The sequence below is a fragment of the Diceros bicornis genome, chromosome 26 (genome assembly GCF_020826845.1).
Source record: "Diceros bicornis minor isolate mBicDic1 chromosome 26, mDicBic1.mat.cur, whole genome shotgun sequence".
NCBI lineage: Eukaryota > Metazoa > Chordata > Mammalia > Perissodactyla > Rhinocerotidae > Diceros > Diceros bicornis.
The window spans coordinates 5,780,224-5,800,217 of NC_080765.1; the positions used below are offsets into that span (position 1 = coordinate 5,780,224).

The following is a 19,994-nucleotide window of genomic DNA, read 5'->3' on the forward strand; positions in this document are numbered from 1 at the left end:
TGTATTATGAGATGTCCAAAGTTCCCCCAAACTTTTGTTTGACCCGCAGAATTGGAGATGGCTTACCTCCCTATAACTTCAAGTTTGTTTTACAAAGCTTTGAAAAGTAAAACAGATAATTTCATTTTCAGATATAATAAAAAATTAATTTGAATAGCAAAATAAGTAACTGCTTTTAAACGTACAATATTGTGTCCATTCTAAAAACAAAAGCTAAATCTATGTTAGGAAAACTTTTCAAATAATGCTTTTTATTAAATTTTCCAGTAGTAGTTGAAATAAAAATCTATTCTAACTTCTATGAAAAGACCTATTTATGCCACTTAATTTCCTTTTTTCTGATTCTATATTTCACTTGGCAATCTGCAGACCTTCATTTGGTTTCCCAGATGGAGAACCCCAGCCCCCTTATCAATATTTCTGAGAAGTTGCTCAGAGTGGAACACACAAAAATATGGCTCCCCTGGCAAGTATTGCTGTCACTGTTTGACTACGTTTTAACACTGTTACTCCATTCACACAATGAACCTTCCATGAGGATGGTAGGATGAACCTGGTTAGCTACTTGAGATGCGTACGTACATCAGGATGACCAGACCCCGCAATAAAAGGTGATCAATTCTAGGATAAAAATTAGAAAAAAATTCTTTCACAGCTTTGAATCGTCACAAGCCCTCTCTCCTAATAATCATAAACCGGGGGAACTAATGGGAGCAGGGAAGGCATACAGGAGCACGGCCAACCAGAATATTGCAAAGTGCTTCTCAAGTCTTACCAGAAAAAACTTCCTGCAATACCGGAAACTGGATGCATCTGTGCCTATTTGCCAGGAAAGAGCAATCTTGGTGTTTTCCTATCCCAAATTTTCTAAGCATTAAGATTTAAGAGTTAGTGAGGGAAGCAAGACTATGGTTTACAGAATCCAGTCAAGTTAAGTGGTCCCACTGGCCTTTCCAGTACACTCCCTCCTCTCGATTCAGGGAGAAGATGCTCTTTCTCCCTGACAAGCTCCGAGAACCTATTCTCTTTGCTCGAGCTGGTGATCTGGCAGCTAAGAGGTCAACTTCCTGGCTTTGACAAGAACACTCTCAGGAAGCTGCAGATGTTTACAGGAATTGTTCCATTTGAGTGCCCCATGAACCAGTCTCTCCTAACGAATCTACTGACCTCCTCTCCTGATCTGATAAGCACCAAACTATGAAGGTTTTTTCTCCTTTTCCCCCTCCTCAGTTCTGTGAACTGATTTTTTTGTCGATAACTACATCAACTTTTTCACTACTCACCCCAAAACTTTGCTCTCTTGGAGTGATGTGTTCTGTCAAATAGATTAGAATAAAATACACTGTTTACAGAGAACGTACAGAATAACAACAGGGGCTGGAGGGACAAAACACTGACACTGACATTATGGTCATACAAAATGTACAGAAGTACCCAATAGTAACAACTTTTGTAAGAAGTTGTACACTTTGCTATTTCTTTAGCATTTCTCCACATTTTTTATTTCTGTGGATCCTGTGGAGTAGAGCTTGAGCTTCCTCTGCAGTGTTTCTGAAATTCATTACATGATTGGAACGTACTGATGGAATTCATTTTCTGTCCAAAGCAATGAGTGCTATCCATGAAAGTTTTCCTCACATATAATATTAGTAGTCTATTTACAGCGTAAGCTTTCTGATGCTAAGGGCTGAGATGTGATTAAAGGCTTTGCCATATTTATCACATTCAAGAGGTTCCTCTCTGGAATGAATTCTCTGAGGTATGTAAGATGTGAACTGTCTTACATACCAAACATGTCGTCCTCTCTGTACATGTTTAGCAGTTTCACTTTTACGCCTTTAATAAAAAACTAAGTGCCTACATACCAAGATGCCTCATACATCTGTATTCTCAGGCTTTAGCCTTGACTGCCAGGCTGGAGTAGAAACAAATACCCCACAACCTGAAAAATTTTACTTCTCTTCCTGGCAAGTTAAGGTATATTTTTAAAAACCCTTCAAAAACTTCCATTAGGTCAACTAGCATGCTAACAGTTAACTGTAGAGTACTTAAACTGTTAACAGACTTCAGCCAGTCAAGAACTTTCGAATGACTATCTTGAGCACTAATCAGATGTAAGCCTTTTCGACTATGACCCAATTACACTTTACACTGAGCAGCTGATAAAGGAATGCAATGCAAATGCTTTTAATAAACAGCTGCAGCCTGTTTTCTTCAGAAAACATATCTTCATATAGCTGGTTCAAGGCTGAAGATCTGAAGCAACCCCAGGGCTACCCCACGCAGTCAGTATACTGTCCCAGTAAAATGGGAATTAAATGTCGGGGCACAGGTTATATTTAACTTTCATTTAAAAAAAACAAAAATGATGGCTGACTTATGTCAGCATGTAGCTGTGGCTGAAAAAAGGCCAATGTGGAACCCACCAAAGTTCTTTCCCTCTTAAGAACAGTCAGTGCTTTGATCCGTGTCTTAAGGACCTCACTGCTTTCAGTTGCTTCGCGGCAGCCAAAGTCTTTGCTCAAAAGCGCCAGCAGTTTTTCCATGCAACCACTGCTGTGGCTCACTCTTTGAAGAAAATCCTGAAAGCATTTTTTCTACCTTCACTTTACTATAAAGAGTTACTTATACTCTTGTGGAGTATCTCTTCTGTTTTTCTTAAATTGGATGGATAGAATCATTCTGGTCACCAGCTAACTTCCTTGAAGTCTTTCCAGGGAACACTGATGAAACTGCTTCGAAGCTACAGAGAAGTTGTGGTTGGTCCAACTTGTAAAGACAGGCCAAAGAGTTACTGCTGTGCAGAACTGGAGTTTGGTCTGGAGCTGAGGCCAGCTGCCCCCACCTCAGTGGCTCCCCATAAAGCTATGCTGTCTCACGGGCTTGAGCAGTTGTTGAGCGAACAACAGATGAATGACAGTTTTAGCTCTGTTTCTTGAAAGAAAATCTCAAACTCTATGTGGGGTTCTCTCGTTATGGGGATAGTCCTCAGGTTTGTTCTTAGCAGATGTTTCAAAGTTCCTGCAGGGCTGTCCACAATCATCTGCATGCTCTCATGAGCAGGGTCACCTCTACCCAAGTCCCTGATGAATACCTATGTAGCCCATGATACTTGGGTCTCCTGTATGTGTATGTGACACCAGTCTCCGTCATGAAATTTTAGGCAGCCAATGGACAAGATCAAAGTTGCATAACCTCACCTCAGTCTTTAGTGATGAGAAACAGAAAAGACACTGAGGAGTATGACTATGATACAGCTAAACCACATCTTAGCATATTGGTGAACTTCACAGAGCAACAAACGTGTTTAGTAATTGCCAGCTAACGATGCAAAAATACTTTTGCAACGTTTCTGGAAAGTGTGGGGAAAAAATGCTCCCTGCAACTTTCCTTTTTCTGAAAAGCAACAAAAATCACATCTTCTGGGGGCCGGCCCGGTGGCGCAAGCGGTTAAGTGCGCGCGCTCCGCTGCGGCGGCCCGGGGTTCGCTGGTTCGGATCCCGGGCGCGCACCGACACACTGCTTGGTAAGCCATGCTGTGGCGGCGTCCCATATAAAGTGGAGGAAGATAGGCACAGATGTTAGCCCAGGGCCGTCTTCCTCAGCAAAAAAAAAAAAAAAGAGGAGAATTGGCGGATGTTAGCTCAGGGCTGATCTCCTCACAAAAAAAAAAAAAAAAAATCACATCTTCTGAACTATATTATTTAAAGTTACAGATGATTCAGCAAGTGCCCAAATCATCATGTTGTTCAGCAGCCGACTGAAGAGAATTCTGGCTAAGATCTTTACCACAGAAAGATGTCAAGAAATGGCCTTAGTAAGCATTCACATTTTTCTTCTTTAAGATCATGACAAGAGTCATTTCTGACATTCCATGGTATTTACTCATTGATCCATATTTAGAAAGAGTCTACGCAGGTGGCCAACCAGCGCCTTTCTTTTATATTTAGGACAAAAATAGCATCAGACCCTAGAGGATTAGCATGCCTCAGGCTCTGAAGGTCCTCTTCAAAAGCTGGGTCAGGCTACCACATTTTAGGTACTCATGACTCACAGGGCTTTACCATCAATGTAAAAGTCCTGTTAGAAGTCAGGCATAATGAGGGCCTCTTATGTGTTCAGCACTGTGTCCAGCGCTGCTGAGGATATAAATATATCCCCTTGATGATCGAAGCATCTCTTTTGGGGGGTGATGAAAACTTTCATACACAAAACAATGAAGGATTAGAAGACAGTACACAGTCAAGTGCCAACTCGTGGAGAAATGCAACTAGGAGTGCGATAGTGCTTTAGGGATTTCTAGAAGGGAGAGAAGTGTTTTGAATCACTGTTGTTATTTCAGTAGAATTTATCTCAGTGATGAGGACAGAACCATCTACGTGTTGCAGTCCTTTGGAACTACAGACTGGTGCACATACCCTCTCTTTCAGGAAGAGACAGAAATCTTTGGTTTGATACTCATCAGCACAGTCCTCGATTTCTATAGCTTTGGTAGGCTACCAGTGATCATATATATAACTTACTGTATATATAACTAGTTTGAGCAGCATGCCCCAATGGAGTTTTTAACTGTCCCTCTTTTTTGAGAAATAAGGGACAGCAAGATGGTGGCCAACTAGGGCTTGTTTGCAGCAAGCAGCTTTTTGACCTCAGTATCATTTTCACAGAGCCAATCTTAATCTTTCAATTATATATTGTGGTTGCTGAGAGTCCAACAGTGCCTTAAAGGTATCTTCATTACTGAACAGCTTGACATTTTCCTGTGTGTGCTTTTATTCTGTGTGGAAATATCATGTGGATTATCCATGTGACTAGCTTTTCCCTGCAGGGGCTGTGTGGAAGAATGACATGCCCACGGACTACGAGAAGGCAGAACGCTGCTGATGTAACCACAAGGATCCTTAGTGTGATTTTTAAAAAATCTGTTGAAGCTGTTTTTTTTTCCCCCTCCACCGGCACATACCTCTGAAATAATTTTAGAAACAAAGGGGGGAAATGGCTTTTTGACAAATTCTTGCTTTACACACAGCTTTTCAGGAATGCTCCAAATGCATCGAGGGAGGCTGGGCTGTACTCGGAGGCTCTCTCTCGGGTATGGATTCTGTGATGCAGAGTGAGCGTCGAGCTCCGGGTGAAGGCCTTGCCACACTTAGTGCACTTATAGGGCTTTTCTCGGGTGTGAATTCTTCGATGCAAAATAAGGTATGAGTTTCGGTTGAAAGCTTTTCCACATTCGCTACATTCATAGGGTTTTTCTCCGGTGTGGATTCTCTGATGTTTAGTAAGGTCTGAGCTCTGGCTAAAGGCCTTCCCACACTCATTACATTCATAAGGTTTCTCTCCGGAGTGGATTCGCTGATGTAGAATGAGATTTGAGCTATGACTGAAGGCTTTGCCACACTCATTACATTCATGAGGTTTCTCTCCTGTGTGGATTCTCTGATGGAGGACAAGGTTTGAATTAAGACTGAAGGCTTTCCCACACTCACTACATTCATAGGGCTTTTCTCCAGTGTGGATTATTTTGTGGCGAATAAGGCTTGAACTCCTTGTGAAGCATTTACCACATTCATCACATCGATGAGACTTGGTTCCTGTCGGAACTTCTTCAGGGGTGTTAAAGTTTGAACTCAGGCTGAAGCTTCTTCCCAATCCTTTACCCTTCTCCCTTGGACCTCTCTCTCCGGTGGTGGGTTTTTTTTCCTTGACTGTAGCTGGCCCTGAATCTCTCTTTTCTTTTCCAGTTTTCTCCTCAGGGTTTCTCAGCTGCCTTTCTGCTCTGCCCTGCTGTTCACGTTTTTCTCCAAAATCTTTCTGGAATCTTCCCGTTGTCTCCCCACGTGATGCTGAGTCTTCTGTGATTTCAGCCTTTGAGGTTGACTCCTCTTTCTCATTTCTGTTTTCACAACCTGACACAGTAAATAGAAAATACAAATAGCACCTTTTTCTTTTGAATACATAGGTTAATCAAGTGACGTTGTTTTTCAGGAAGCTTCTACATGCCTGCAAAATGACCTTACAATATTAATTGGAGATAAAATAGGAGAAAAATAAGGAGAAAAAATAGGGATAAGAGGGAGCAGAGCTGGGAAACACAAGGGCAGGCCAACAGTGCAGAGGACAACCGAGGGAGCGTGCAGAGAGGACAGGAATGAACAGCCACGCTGGGGAACGAGCAGAGGGGACAGAACCAGCGAAGGAAGGAAGGGATGTGGAATTGAGGAACTCAAGAGGTCACAATTCACAGTTCTACTGTTGGTCACCTGATAATTAATCTGAAGGAACAAATATACATTTAAAAAATCATATTCCATTTCCAATGCAAGTATTTATGAATTTAAAAAAAAAGAATGCACAGATCTTTCCTAGAAAATGGTAAATTGTATTAGCAGAAAGAAAGGAACATAGTTAATAAGGGAAAAGAGAATACTCCTCCAATTCTGTGAGATTTTTATCAACAAGGTGATGGTTATTGGGCAAAACAAGGAGCTCTGAACTTGGCAGTGACGATGACCTTCAGACACAGGAAATCGCTTCTCTCCACCAGGGAGGACGGCACCGAGCCGACAGTGTTCAACTAACAGAGATGAAGGTTAAGAAGCTGGTTGGGGCATCAGTAAACATAATTAAAACCTTCAGACAGACAACTGAGAATAGTCGAGAACAGAAAAGAAACTGAAAATAATGCCGGAGATAGCCCATGGAGATAATATAAGAAAACAAAATTTTACAAATGCAGAGCTGATCCTCTCACTTCAGCAATCAGCATATTAAACACTGGAATATATTTTTATTGTAGACTGCTATATTCTGTGTGTCACTTTGTTTTTTAAGTAGAGACTGAAAACTGTTCAATAAACATACACTACTTTATATATGTTTACGTTTGTCTAGGAAAGAAACCAAAATATCCCAACTCTACTTTTTATTTACTTGGCCTTATAAAACCTTTCTAAGCAGGTCTGCAATACCCCCAACAGGCCCAGAATGCAGCCACTGCAGGAGCTGAGGAACATCTAACCCCTGACTTGAGGGATGAAATCACCATAAATACTGAACCAATGGTAAGGAAGAGGAAAACAGTCCACTTCTTTCGAATTCCAAGCCAAGGTCTTGGACTATCTGGATAATTCCCAGACTATTCCCAACATTCTTTTTTAAGTTATTACAGAGTAGGTAATACCCAGCTCATAAATACAGATCAGTTCTTTGGCTTAATTTTCATCTAGTCCAAAGAACAAGTACCAAAAGACCATAAACCGCAGGGGAGCAGTGCAGAATCCTCCCGGGTAATGGAGTGGGTGAAGAGATGAGGACTCAGAGCACAAGAGTATTTCAGATATCAAACAGCAAAAACTACCTAGAGGTAAAAAAAATCTACCTGGAATCAGGGAGTCAAAATACCAGGCTTTTGGGGTTAAATGAACACAAATGTTCTAATTCTCTATCTGGTCTGAAGAAAGGGCTCTAAATCCTTGTCAACACTCAACTGAACACATCAGAGACCCCACAACTAACAAAAAGAGAGGCAAAACAATCTTATCAGACAATAATCCTGCATCAGTCTTACCCTGGGAAAACACGTTCCCATAATTCTCCTGCCTGTTGTCCCTATTGAGATTCCTCCGAGCCAGGTTCTGACATCCCCATTCCTCCAGGATGAGGGACACGGCCATGTCCTCGATCTTCACCATTGCCTGAAATAATATGAGATCCCCACACTCAGTTCCCCCAAAGCTCAAGGACAATCCCATTGCCCAAACCTGGAGTCAGGGACAGAGCTGACTGCAAACCTACAGGATGCTGGGAAAGAAAATGTGACCATGCCAAACTCTGGTGCATGGAGGGGGGAGTGGGGCTACTCTGTGGGCAGGGGCATCAAGAGTGAGTGTCTTGGGTGCAGACTGCTAAAACAGCTCCAGAAGAGAGACAGATAGGACTCAGGACTCAGAGGCAGAGGGACTCAGGAGGGCAGAGGGGCCCACAGCTCACCTGGGAATCTGCCGTGAATAATGCAGATGCCATCGCCTGGTCTCTGGGACTCCCCTCACGATGAGGGGCAGGAACGTGGGCGGCAGGGAGAGCTGAGGGGGGAGAAAGGAGCTGTGAGTAAAACCAGCTCTGCTCTGGGCCCCTCAAAAGAAGAGCCCAGGGCACCCTCTTTCCTGAATCAGCGTGTTTGATACTCAATGTTTAACTACAGAATAGATAACTATGGAGAATATAAAAAAGAAAAACCATGACCTCTATTTTCCTAAGACTTCTAGTCTTAAGCAAGAGTCACAAGGAATCATAAAACAGTCCTGAAAATCACCTGGTCCAACCCCTTTATTTTAAAAAAGGGGAAACTGAGGACCCAAGAGGGTAAATGACTTGTCTGATGTCACACAGTTAAGAACGGCAGGGTCAGAACCAGAACCCAGGTTCCTATTCTCAGCTACAAAAGTGGGTAACGTTTAGCCCATGATTCAAGTCTGGCTCATAATTTAATTTTCTCCAGTCTAAGGAACAGTGCCAGGACATCAGAATCCCATTTAGTTGTGAAAAACACAACACAGCTTTAAGAATCTTTAGTCGTAATATCTTGAAACACAGGGTAGGAAGGGGATCCTCTTACTTCTGGCTAAGTTTTTGCCATTTTTTTGTCCCTTGACTTTTCTCCCTTACTTAGCCACTGAGTTTTCTGATAAAATGTATACATGGTTCAAATGTTGAAGAGACATTTACAAGTGAATAAAGGTCTGGACTGACACTCATCTAATAAAAGACATCTATAACATATGGTCACACCAACTGCAGTGTGTAAGAACAATCAGAAAAATTTTAAACTGAAAAATTAAAATCCTCCCTTGGCAAGTAATATTAGATTTGGAAATGTTACTGATAAACAGATAGTGTTACTGAGCTGCAGAGATATTAGAGAAGTGAATTTGAAACGGAATTACTAAACTTTGTAACTATTTCAGAACCTACAATAAGATAAGCTAAGCAAAATGTACAAAATGATCAAGTAACCAGCACTTTAACCTCCCAAGAGTTAGGAAACGCTCTGGAAGATTAAGAGCACAAAGAGGAAACGAAGAATAAGTGCATATGCCTCAATTTGTTGAAGAACTCTTTATTAAGTAAGAACTATATGTACCAGGGTCTCTGAAACTGTTATTCTGGCAACTTGAACCTCTAATCTGGCACTTGAAACCATGGATATTCTCCTCAATTTCTTGATTTGGCCCTTGTGGAGTGGGGAGAGACCTTGCAATCCCTAGAGGGACATAAATGGGACTGGGCGGACAGCAGTGGATTAACCATCACAGTGCGCTGGTTTACGTGGATTTCTCCAGCATATGGACGCTGGCTATCCTCCAGGACGTACCACAGGAGAACAACTCCTTAAGCTCTAATATTCCTACCGTAAATGTCATCACAAATAAAAACACTGCCTAAGGAATGTGCCTTTATCAACTCTTCTTGGACAAACTGTACTTTTAGTGTGTCATTGTTTTTTACTGATACTCTATGTACCTACTTTGATTTTAAAATTGGATAAAGATATTGTTAAAATTCCCTCAAATGAAAAGAATTAAAACTGATTTTTATTTATGACCCTAAAATGATTTTTTTCCTCATGTTCCTTAATCAAAAACAAAACATTCTTTTCATTGTTTGAAATTTTTGAAAGAAACCTAAAAGAAGAGTGATGTTATATAATATTTTTATACATCTTAAATAAAATGAATTTTAAAAATGATCCTTTTAAAGATAATTTGTGACATACTAGGGTGTTTCAAAACCCAGGCTGAAAATATATCATCTCTTTCCAGCATTTTCCTGTGACAAAAAAATCTGCTTGACATCCAGAATGCTAACAATTCAATAAATAATGTAATGTCCACCCAAGTTCACTATGCACATTTCATTTACCTCCTTAGCAACATTATTTAACTCCTGAGATTGGTCTGTATATTTCCCCTCATATTTAGTAATGATGACAACGTAAAACGATAAAAACAAGCATGCTTCTTTATTACAGGCACTTAGCAACACAGAGAGGGCATTCCCATCCCAAACAGTCCGCTTCTTTTTTCCACGTGAAACCTTGCTTCTTACCTCGTGATTGTAAGAGGCGGGGTTTCCGAGATGAATGCTTGAAATGTGACTGGGTGGCCTCATGATGAAGGTCAAAGCTCGAGGACTCCTGTACAGGATCCAGAGGCACCATCCCCCTTGCGAGCATCTCAGGTCCGTGAACTTGACCTGGGACCTGAGGAGAAACAGGTTGGGCTTATGGGTAAATCACCTTTTAACAGGAATTTAAACGAACAAAAAGACCGTTAAATATACCAGTGGATGCAGAGGGGAGAAGGCCAGAATACTTTTTAATATCCAAGCACAGCTGGGAGAATAACCACCACAAAGTCCATGTGCTGCTCACACACAACAGTTCCACCTCTTCTTACCTGCTGTCCTGATAAGTCAAGCTCCAAATCTTCCAGAAGGGTCACGGCCTCCTCCCCACTATCAGGACGGTATTCCTGCAGCCAGACCTGGAGCTCCTTGGGCAGAATGGAAAGGAACTGCTCCAGCACCAGCAGCTCCAGGATCTGCTCCTTGGTGTTTATCTCTGGTCGTAGCCACTGATGACAAAGTTCCTTCAGTCGACTCAGAGCCTCTCGAGGCCCAAAAGTGTTCTGGTAACAGAAGTGCCTGAAACGTTGGCGGAATATCTCCGGGTCGGGAGGAGGACTCTCCTGCAGGCTGGAATCCTGCCCCCACATGTGGTCCTCCTCATCTTCCTCTTCCACCTTCACTATGACAATCCCATCCTTCTCCTGGGCAGCCTGGGGGGAGAGACCCGTGGCTTCCCTTGATTCAGCAGTCATCATTCAGGCTCGGGGAACTGATTTGATCCAAACTGTGCTCTCCCTTCTGTCCTAGAAGATGTTTTCTATCCGTTTTTGTACTATTCCTGAAGATTGAAAAAAGTTATTAGTACATTTATGAAAAGTGACCTGTGCTGCTAACACTTCACACAAGGCTACACATCAAGGCACTAAGAATGCCTCTGAACAGTAAAGGGAGAAAAAAAAACCCCTGGGGGCTGGCCCGGTGGCATAGCGGTTAAGTGCGAGCACTCGGCTTCAGCGGCCCGAGGGTTCGCAGGTTCGGATCCCGGGCGCGGACCGAGGTACTGCTTGCCAAGCCATGCTGTGGCGGCGTCCCATATAAAGCAGAGGAAGATGGGCATGGGTGTGGGCCAATCTTCCTCGGCAAAAAGAGGAGGATCGGCATTAGATGTTAGCTCAGGGCTGATCTTCCTCACAAAAACAAAATAAAACAAACCCTCCAGAGCTGCACTGTTTTCACTGTCACTTTGTATATTAAGATTTGCAAACAGAAGCCTCCGACAGGCGAATTCCACCCTCAGGGTGTTTGCCTGAGTCCGAGCACCTTAGCTCCAGGAGGACAGCAGGTCATGACATCAGTGCCTAGCCCAGGGAGAGTTGAAGGTCAGCAGGGTGCCAGGCACCAGTACATGCACAATCTTATCTCCTCCCACAACAACCCTAGCAGGTGGGCACAACTGCTAGTACCATTTTACAGATGACACGACTGAGGCTTAGATAATTTAATTTCCTCAGTAGCAGGTGGCTACCTATCTAGCGGAGTCAACATCCGAGCCAAATTTGAAGCCCTGGACTTGCTAATCTACCATCTATCTATTTCCATTATTTCTAAAGGTGCCTTAGGCAGTCGAAAGCTGTGGTCTTCAAAGGACAAGATGATCCACTTTGGATACAGAAAGAAAATGTCAGAATACCCACTTATATTTTAAAAGTGGGAAAAATTAAGCCATATTTAATGTACAAATTCACACTGACAGTATCACTTGGTCTAAATGTTGAACTGTCACATGTCACACAGGGTATATGTTACATCCCAAGGGAAGAGTGGGAGACCTCCTTCCCTCCGTACAGAGGGGCCCTCATTCACTTGTTCACTTCTAGGTATTGTGACGTTTCCCAGTTTATCTGAGACTAGTTAGGGCGAATAATGGATTATTTTATCCAGCCTTAACTAATCACCTTCATAAAAGAGACAAGCATGGGGGTTGGGTGAAATGGGTGAAGGGGGTCAAACGATACAAACTTCCAGTTATAAAATAAATAAGCTGTGGGGATGTAATGTACAGCATGGTGACTACAGTTAATAATACTGTATTGAATACTTGAAAGTTGCTAAAAGAGTAGATCTTAAAAGTTCTCATCACAAGAAAAAAAATGTGTTAACTATGGCGATGGATATTGACTCTCTGTGGTGATCATTTTGCAATATATACAAATATTGAATCATTATGTGTATCCCTGAAACTAATATAATGTTATGTCAATTGTATCTCAAAAAAAAAAAAAAAGAGACAAGCAGCTTTAAAGATTCTTGCACAGAAACAATTAGAGGAAATACCAATGATGCAAGTGCACTGAACAAGAAACTGATACAGCTGAAGCTTCTAGCTAGAGTAAGGTTCTACTTCGCCAGATTAGCAAGTAAAAACCGATGTTGATCTAAATCAAACAAGAAGTCAACCAATAAATAAGAAAGTAGCTCCTTTAAAAAAAAAAAGTGTGAGGGAACACTACTACGAGAATAGATGTATGCTGGGAGACATTTCCACTGTTATGTAATTTTAACTGCCAAAACATGATACTAAGTAGCCTGGAAAAATCCTTATTATCTACACATTTAAAAAACTTGGAAACACTTTCTCATCTGTTCAAAAATAAAAATCTTTCAAATGAAGAATTTTAGTGGGTCTTAAGCCTGTTTGTTAAAAATATAAAACACCTTTTGATTAATTTGTAAGAACAGGTGATTTAAGGGCATGGAAAACGGAAATGTACTAGCTGAATTTCAACAGCAACAAAAATTTAGCATGGCTGGTGGACAGGACCAATCATGAGTCACTAAGCAGAGTCGACAATGCGTTTCTTCCATCTGAACTGACAAACCTTTGTGAAGTATCTTTTTCACCTCTACAGCCATCAAAATCAAGCATCAGATTTAAGTTTGAGAGACACAGTATTACAGTGAGTTAAGCCAAGAGTTTTAGACCAGCAAAGCATTTTTAATTACATGGCTCTCACTAAAATATTATTAGCAATTTTGGTGAAAAAGGAATCATGTACATTTAAAGCACAAAAATTATTTTTAAATAGCACAATTTAATGTATCTTTTGTTTTATTATACAAAATATTGGTGTCAATGCAAACAATCAATAATCAATATATAAATTAAAATTGGGGTGAGTTTATTATATGAGCCAGTCTGAGAAATGTATAGCCTGGGAGAAGCAACCTTCACCAGGGAAGGAAGCACTGAGAAGCAGCGGAGTGTACACAGCGGTTATATACCGTCTTAGAACACGGAACATACATCAAGTATGACAGGAATATCTCTTTTTACTACAGTCACAAGATGTTTTGCTAGCATAACACGTGGATCAGCAGGTCAGTGGTCACAAGATGTACACAGTAGGTCAGTTTGACCCTTAGTTTTTGGGAAGAAATGCCTATCTCTAAAGAAATGCTGATACAGGGAGAGGCATTCATCCCTATCTTTAAAGGCATCATTCTTTGCTTTGGGATATTGTAAATGTTTAAAGCAGATGTACAATGCAGGCTGGACAGGCCACACCAGGCCATTCTGAAAAACAAGATCAGGCCGAATTAGTTTTAAACCAAATGGCTTCCTCACATACCTCAATATATTAACTTTTAAAAATTGCTTTTCATTTATTCATCATTGGTGTAATAGTATACGTAATTTTTTTTTTGTGAGGAAGATCGGACCTGAGCTAACATCTGTGCCCATCTTGCTCTATTTTGTATATGGGATGCTGCCACATCATGGCTTGATGAGTGGTGCGTAGGTTCACACCTGGGATACGAACCTGTGAAGCCGGAGCCGCCCAAGTGGAGGGCACGAACTTAACTGCTATGCCACCGGGCTGGCCCCTATATTTGTGTAATTTCTATAAATAGTTTTTACTGATAGGAATGTGACCAAAAAAAGTTTGGGGATGACTGTTTTAATTACAAAAAATCTGATTTTAATCTGAGATTTATCACAGGATGAGTTGTCCTATCTCCTTTTTTTGTCCTTAATGAAAAACAGAAATCCTTATTAAAATAGTAGTCTATAATTACAATAAAGAACATTACATTCAAAAACAGTTTCTACATAAATGTAAAGAGAATGTGAGAATTAAGCAATTTCTCTAATGATTTTAAACTGCAAAAGTCCTATTGCAAACCATCGTCTAGCCATTCCTGTTGATTCCCTCAGACCTGTTTTGCAGCCCACCCTCCTTGCTGCGGTAAATATATTTTGTTTTTCAATTTCAGAGCAGTTTTACCTGTAAAGTCCTGACAGCTACAATTATTCAATTTCCTAAAAACTTCTGCATATTCACAATATGCAAGGTGTCCTGCTAGACTGAGGGGAATAAAAAGATGAGAAGCATGATTCCTATTTTTACACAAATAATGATAGTACAGAGCAGAATGCGCCAACTGTTCTAAGGTTTCAACAGGAGTGCAAGAGGAGCCTGGAGAATAACTGACGGCGTTGACAAGAGAGCTCCAGGAAGAGGACCCCCGGGAGCTGGGGCATCGAACAGCCAGGACTTCTGTAGGAAGAGGCAGCGAGTTTGCCTAGTTTTTCCCAACTGGAAGCAAAATAACACCTATAAGCCTTAGTTTCTTTCATTTCATTCTGAAAAGTCAAAAGAAAGATGATCTTCTCCTGCTATGCCTCCCACAACTATTTTCTACCACCCGAATTCAGGCTCCATATCTCCTGCCTAGACTAGTGCATAGTCCCATATCGTTTCTCTAGCTTCAATTTCTCCCTGTTCTAATACGTACAAGATACCTAGGTCATGGCAGTATTGCCAAAGTATGCTCCTGGCCATTCCCTCCTTCCTCTCAATCCCTGTCAATGAAGCCTCAGTATCTACCAATTTAGCATTCAGACAACATACCCCACTCTGCTTTTCCAGTCTTACCTCCCACTACTTTTCTTAGTAGTGAGCCCCTATATTTCAGCCTATCTGGCCCACTAATGTTCCCCAAGCAAAGGGTGTGATTTTTCATCTTCACCTCTTTGCTGTGAACAATCTCCCATCGTATCAACTCTATGGGCCAAATTTTTACTCACCCTTCAAGATGTATGTCTCCTGACATTCCAAATTAAATAAGGTATCTTCCTCCTTTGAAGGCCCTTAGTACTTTCTTTGTTCCACCTTATGGCATTTAACATTCTCCTTGTATTATCATTATTTGGGTTACAGTTCCTATCTCCACCTCCCAACTAAACTGTCAGCCCCTCAGGGACAAGGACTCTTGTCTTCTTTGTCATTATCTCCTGGAGAACCTGGCAGATTTTAACTCTGTTAAACTGAATAGAAGAAATAAGAACCACTCAAACTATCACAGCTCCCCCTGCCATCTTCTTATTGCCTTTAGTGGCCATTAGTGATCAGATACCCTACTAATATCTCAATCACACAGGCTCAGAGTCGCACCTTCCTTGCCCCTCTCTCCTTACACGCAGTGAGTCTCCTAGCACCAGGGAGAAGTAATTCTTTGTTCATACGTATTTTCTATCTAGTTCCGTGAGGTCCAGCTTCCTCCCTTTGGTTCCCTGCCTTCATTTTCTTCCCCCCCACCTCCCCACAATTCACCTCCTACTTTACTCTCAGATTATTCTTCCTAAAACTCTATAGCCTTGCAGTCAACACACTCCAGTACCTGGTCCCAGTTTCCCCTCAAGCTTCAGTTCCCAGCAATTTCTCCCCCTCGCCCACATGAAGCTTCTCCATCCAGAAAAATGAGTCTACTCAGTGTTTCCTAAATTTTCCTGTGTTTCAATTGCCACCCCTTCCTCACATCATACTCAGTGCCTGGGATTTCCTTCCCAATCTTCTCGGTCTTTTCAAATCCTACTTATCTTTCAGAGCTAAGCTAAAACGCCACTTGCCTCTCATCACTGTTCAAGAAGCCTCTAGTAGGCATAATAGTAAGGGCCAACGTTTACTGAGTGCTTTCTGTGTACCAAGTATCATATCAACCAATTCACAAAACAATCTTAGGAAGTAGGTACAACTATCATCTCACTTTATAATGACAAAACTAAGGTTTACTGACATTAAATAACATACCCAAGGTCACACAGCAATTAAATGGCAGAGCCAGGATTTGAAATTAGGTCTGTGGGACTCCTTGGTGCAACTTCTAACTATCATACCAAATTCACTCTGTCCCAACATGTGGGGTAAGGAAAGGCTTCTGTGTACATGCACCTTCTTTCTGAGAGGAAGGCCTATGAAGGATGACCACTCAGGAATGGGCCTCACCTGCCATCCACTGTTTTCACTAGAGAGCTGTGTGACTAATGAAGCACAGCAGGAGATGCAAGAGAGAATCATCCAAAATCTAAGCAAGTGGGACTTTCAAACCGGATAACTGAGCAGAACTACTGCAGTAACTAGCCTAGCATCAGAAATCTCTATTTTTATGAAAATTCTTTCCAGTCTCAGCTACAGTAAGGAGAATAAAGGAATCTTGATTTGTGCCCACACCTAGGCCAGAGTTTCAAAGAGCAGAATACTCCTTGGGTCAGTGGGACTCAACAGGAAGAGACTCTGAGAAGTGAGACCCAAAGGGACAGAAATGAGGGCATGGGCACATTCCCTCCTCTTTCAATTGTGACAGGTCCTCTCCCCCACCTCCCAACATGTCTCTGCTCCTACTCTGGACAAAAGAAAAGTCACAACAGCAGTGGAAGGGCTGGGTTTTATTTTAGGTCTCCCAGAGGATGAGCAAACAATCTTTTTTCCTGTCTCTAAACTCCCGGCCCTAATGGTCTCTCCCTAGCATTTGATATGGAAGTTCTTACCATGTTTCTTTCCCTGTAATTTAATTTTTCATGCTGTCTCCCTCAACTGGACTATTGCTAAGGGTATAAGAGTCTTTGTACCTCTTACACCACTTAGTATGATTCCTTGCCAAGTATCAGTTTTTAGAAAATATCACTGAATTTACAATGTTACTATTTTTTGCCTATTCACACAGAATTCACTGTTGCCCTCAAATTAGCCCCACAGGCTATCACTTAGCAGCCCACCACTAATCAGCTGACAATTTTAGGCGAGTTCGTCTCTCTGTGCACATTTCCTAATCTGCACAACGGGGATGAAAAACAGTATTTGCCTTACAGTGTTGTTGTGAGGATTAAATAAGTTAACATATATAAAGCACTTAAAACAGCATCTGGGTTTAGCAGGCACTAGAAAAGTGTTTTAATTTTTTTGATAAACTTAAGAGATGCAACTGTATTTTCGAATTTTCAGCCTGCTTAAAAGATTAAGCAATGGAAGAAACCCTACAACAGTGACAGCAGCACAGCTTGGAACACCTGAATTCTAGTCTCCCGCAAACAAGTTTCACACCCCCTCAGTGAGTTATTTAACCTCTCGGGCACTCAGTATCCTCACCTGTCAAGTGTGCATGTCAGGGGAGTAGAAAACTACCTCAGGGGTCCCCCTGAGCTGAAAACCATTCCGACACACTATCCCATATAGATAAGATTACCCCCAGCAACCGGTTCTCATCAAGAATACATACAAACAATTTTCTTACAAAAATGGCTTGGAGTTACAAGCTCAATATATTCCAAAGGCCATTTTCTAAACAGGCCAGTATATTTTTCCAGGGTGTAGTCTTAAAAGTTTAAACAAAGCACCCCCCTCCCATTTTTGAGTAGAGCTATAAAATGTTTTAAAATATGAAAAAACTACGTTTAAAAGACAGCTAGCTACCCAAGAATATTGATACTATCTCAGAACGAAAAGGTAATATTTAACATAACACTCATTTGTATTTAGATGCAATATAAAGTTAGAAAAAATTTAAACGCTTACATCAAGCAGAGAATCAGCAAAAGACTATACTATTAAGTAGTTAGCCTCCCTGTTTGTATTGTAAGATGGGTGAAAACTGCTTGAAATAATGAACAAGAATCTTGCATAGTAATTCAGAGACGATAGGAACTTGGAGAAACATTGAGGCAAATTATCATTATGGTTCCCTATGTAATAAAGCTATTTCTCCACATTTGGCCAGTATATATAGTGCTTTGTTCATCTGGTTACAATGAATTCTCCACAATTCAATTGAACAAGTTATTTATTGACCACCTCCAATCCGCCTAGCACTGGCCTGTACAATAAATGCTTTCTTTGGTCCCAGGCCATGTAACAGCCACTCTCTATAATGAAAGTATCTTATTGTGTACCCGAGGCGCTGCAGGAAGCGGAGGGGAGTGGGGCAGTGTCAGGTTACACGATAGCTGAATTTTTCAATTACACTGACCAAATCAAATAATTTCAAAGTTGGAAGTGTCTTTTGAGAAAGTCTAGCTAATTTTATTGATGACAAAATTGAGAGTTGGCAGTGTCTTCTCTCATCCAAGGTCACCCAGTTAATCAGTCTCCTAACAGCCCGTGCAATTTCCACAAATCCCCTTCACTCTTCACCCACTCCAAGTCAAGCAGAGTAACTACCCAAAACTGAAAAATCCACCTAATCTTCCGGACAGCTCATTTTTAAAAAGCTTCCAAAATAGTCCATTTCGCTGAAAGAGAGAGTGGGATGTATATAATCTCTACTAGATCTGAATCATTTCTTTATCCACTGACTCGGCTTCAAAGACTCTTTAACCACCGCTCGGGAGTGGGGGCGGGGTGAGGAGAAGCAGGTGATCTGCAAACACGTATGCGGCACTTCAATACGTGTCCATAGCTCGGCCTTCCGCATTTTTCACCTTGAGGGCCTGGAGGACCCCGAAAAAAAAATCTCTCACTGGAGTCAAAGCAAATGGCGACTTAGGGAGGCCGGAAAAATCAGACAGGGGTCGCTTCGCTCGCGAGTCTCTGAAACGTCAAACGACGATGACGACACTGCGGGCGAGAGGCCCGGAAGGGGCCGTGGACTGCTTCTCCCCAGGTCTCCGAGCTCCCCTGGACACTAAGCCCTCGCCCCCTCCCGCCCGGGACCCGGGGGTAGGGCGGGGACGTCCCCCCGGGGGACTGCGCTCCTCACGGCCGGGCCTGGGGAGGAGACAGGGGCACGGGCTCTCTTCACACTCCGCCCGGGAGGCCTGCAGGGGACCCCGGGCCGCAGCTGCAGAGCCCACCCTCACGCACACACCCCTGCGGCCCCGCCCGCCCTCCCCAGAGGCCGGCCCCAAGTCTCACCGTGAGCCCCGGGAGCGGCCTGGGGGCGCTGGGCGAGAAAGGGGAGCTGACTCTGGGCCTCAGGCCGGCCGAAGGGCGCTGCACACGGATCTAGGCCCTCCCGACGCCTCGACACAGACACAATGAGTCACAAAGGCCGGAAGTGTGTCAGCACCTCGCCTTCCGGGACTGCGCGGCGCTTCCGGGTCCCCTCTAGGAGCGCGGGAGGATTTTGCATCTCGGTTCCCGAATCGCTGGGCCCTGCCCTCGAGCGGTCAAGCCTTCAGCTTTGAGGTTCCCGCCCTCAGCTTGTGCACCCCAAGTTAATGCCGGGGACGGATGAGAAGGGGGGTCAGGGGTTACGAGATACAAACAGACTGTCCAGCTCAGACGCCAGTCTGTATGATGATTCGATTTCTCCTGTCTTTTCCATCTCGGGCAGTCCTTGTAGTAATTATCGTTGTCATCAAGCAATAATAATACTTAGTAATTGTATGTCTGTGGCAGAGGAACTGAAACAAGGTTGTAGACAGAGGAAGATCAAAGTGAAGCCAGGTGTGGCTAGTTTCACAAAACTGCCATGGTAGCTTCTCTCCGGCCCTGGAGATGTCTGCCAATTGAGAGGGTGGTATTTTCAAATACTTGGCCTGTGGACAAAGGAAGTCTTTCCACAACCAAGTTAGTTATAAGGTTCTGTGT

General features: G+C 42.5%; 1 protein-coding gene across 2 annotated transcripts; it reads right to left on the reverse strand.

Annotated features, from left to right (window-relative positions):
* Positions 1-3,679: 3,679 nt before the first annotated feature.
* ZKSCAN1 (zinc finger with KRAB and SCAN domains 1) lies at positions 3,680-19,425 on the reverse strand. Of its 2 annotated transcripts, XM_058569194.1 has the most exons (6): positions 19,317-19,425; positions 10,458-10,966; positions 10,108-10,261; positions 7,993-8,084; positions 7,571-7,697; positions 3,680-5,909 (listed from the first exon to the last, which is right to left on the reverse strand). In XM_058569194.1, exons 2-6 carry the CDS (start codon positions 10,881-10,883, stop codon positions 5,020-5,022), a joined length of 1,689 nt encoding a protein of 562 aa, XP_058425177.1. In that variant the 5' UTR covers positions 10,884-10,966; positions 19,317-19,425; the 3' UTR covers positions 3,680-5,019. The 2 variants fall into 2 exon arrangements, with proteins under 2 accessions (XP_058425177.1, XP_058425178.1); XM_058569195.1 differs by lacking the exons at positions 7,571-7,697; positions 7,993-8,084.
* Positions 19,426-19,994: the final 569 nt, after the last annotated feature.

Bases quoted from the DNA above. Each gene is read 5' to 3' on its own strand.
- ZKSCAN1 (XM_058569194.1), bottom strand. From the start codon at position 10,883: ATGATGACTGCTGAATCAAGGGAAGCCACGGGTCTCTCCCCCCAGGCT. The intron at 10,262-10,457 runs GTAAGAAGAGGT...GTTTCTCCTCAG, and splicing joins TTGACTTATCAGGACAGCAG to GTCCCAGGTCAAGTTCACGG. The intron at 8,085-10,107 runs GTAAGAAGCAAG...CTCCCCCCTCAG, and splicing joins CCGCCTCTTACAATCACGAG to CTCTCCCTGCCGCCCACGTT.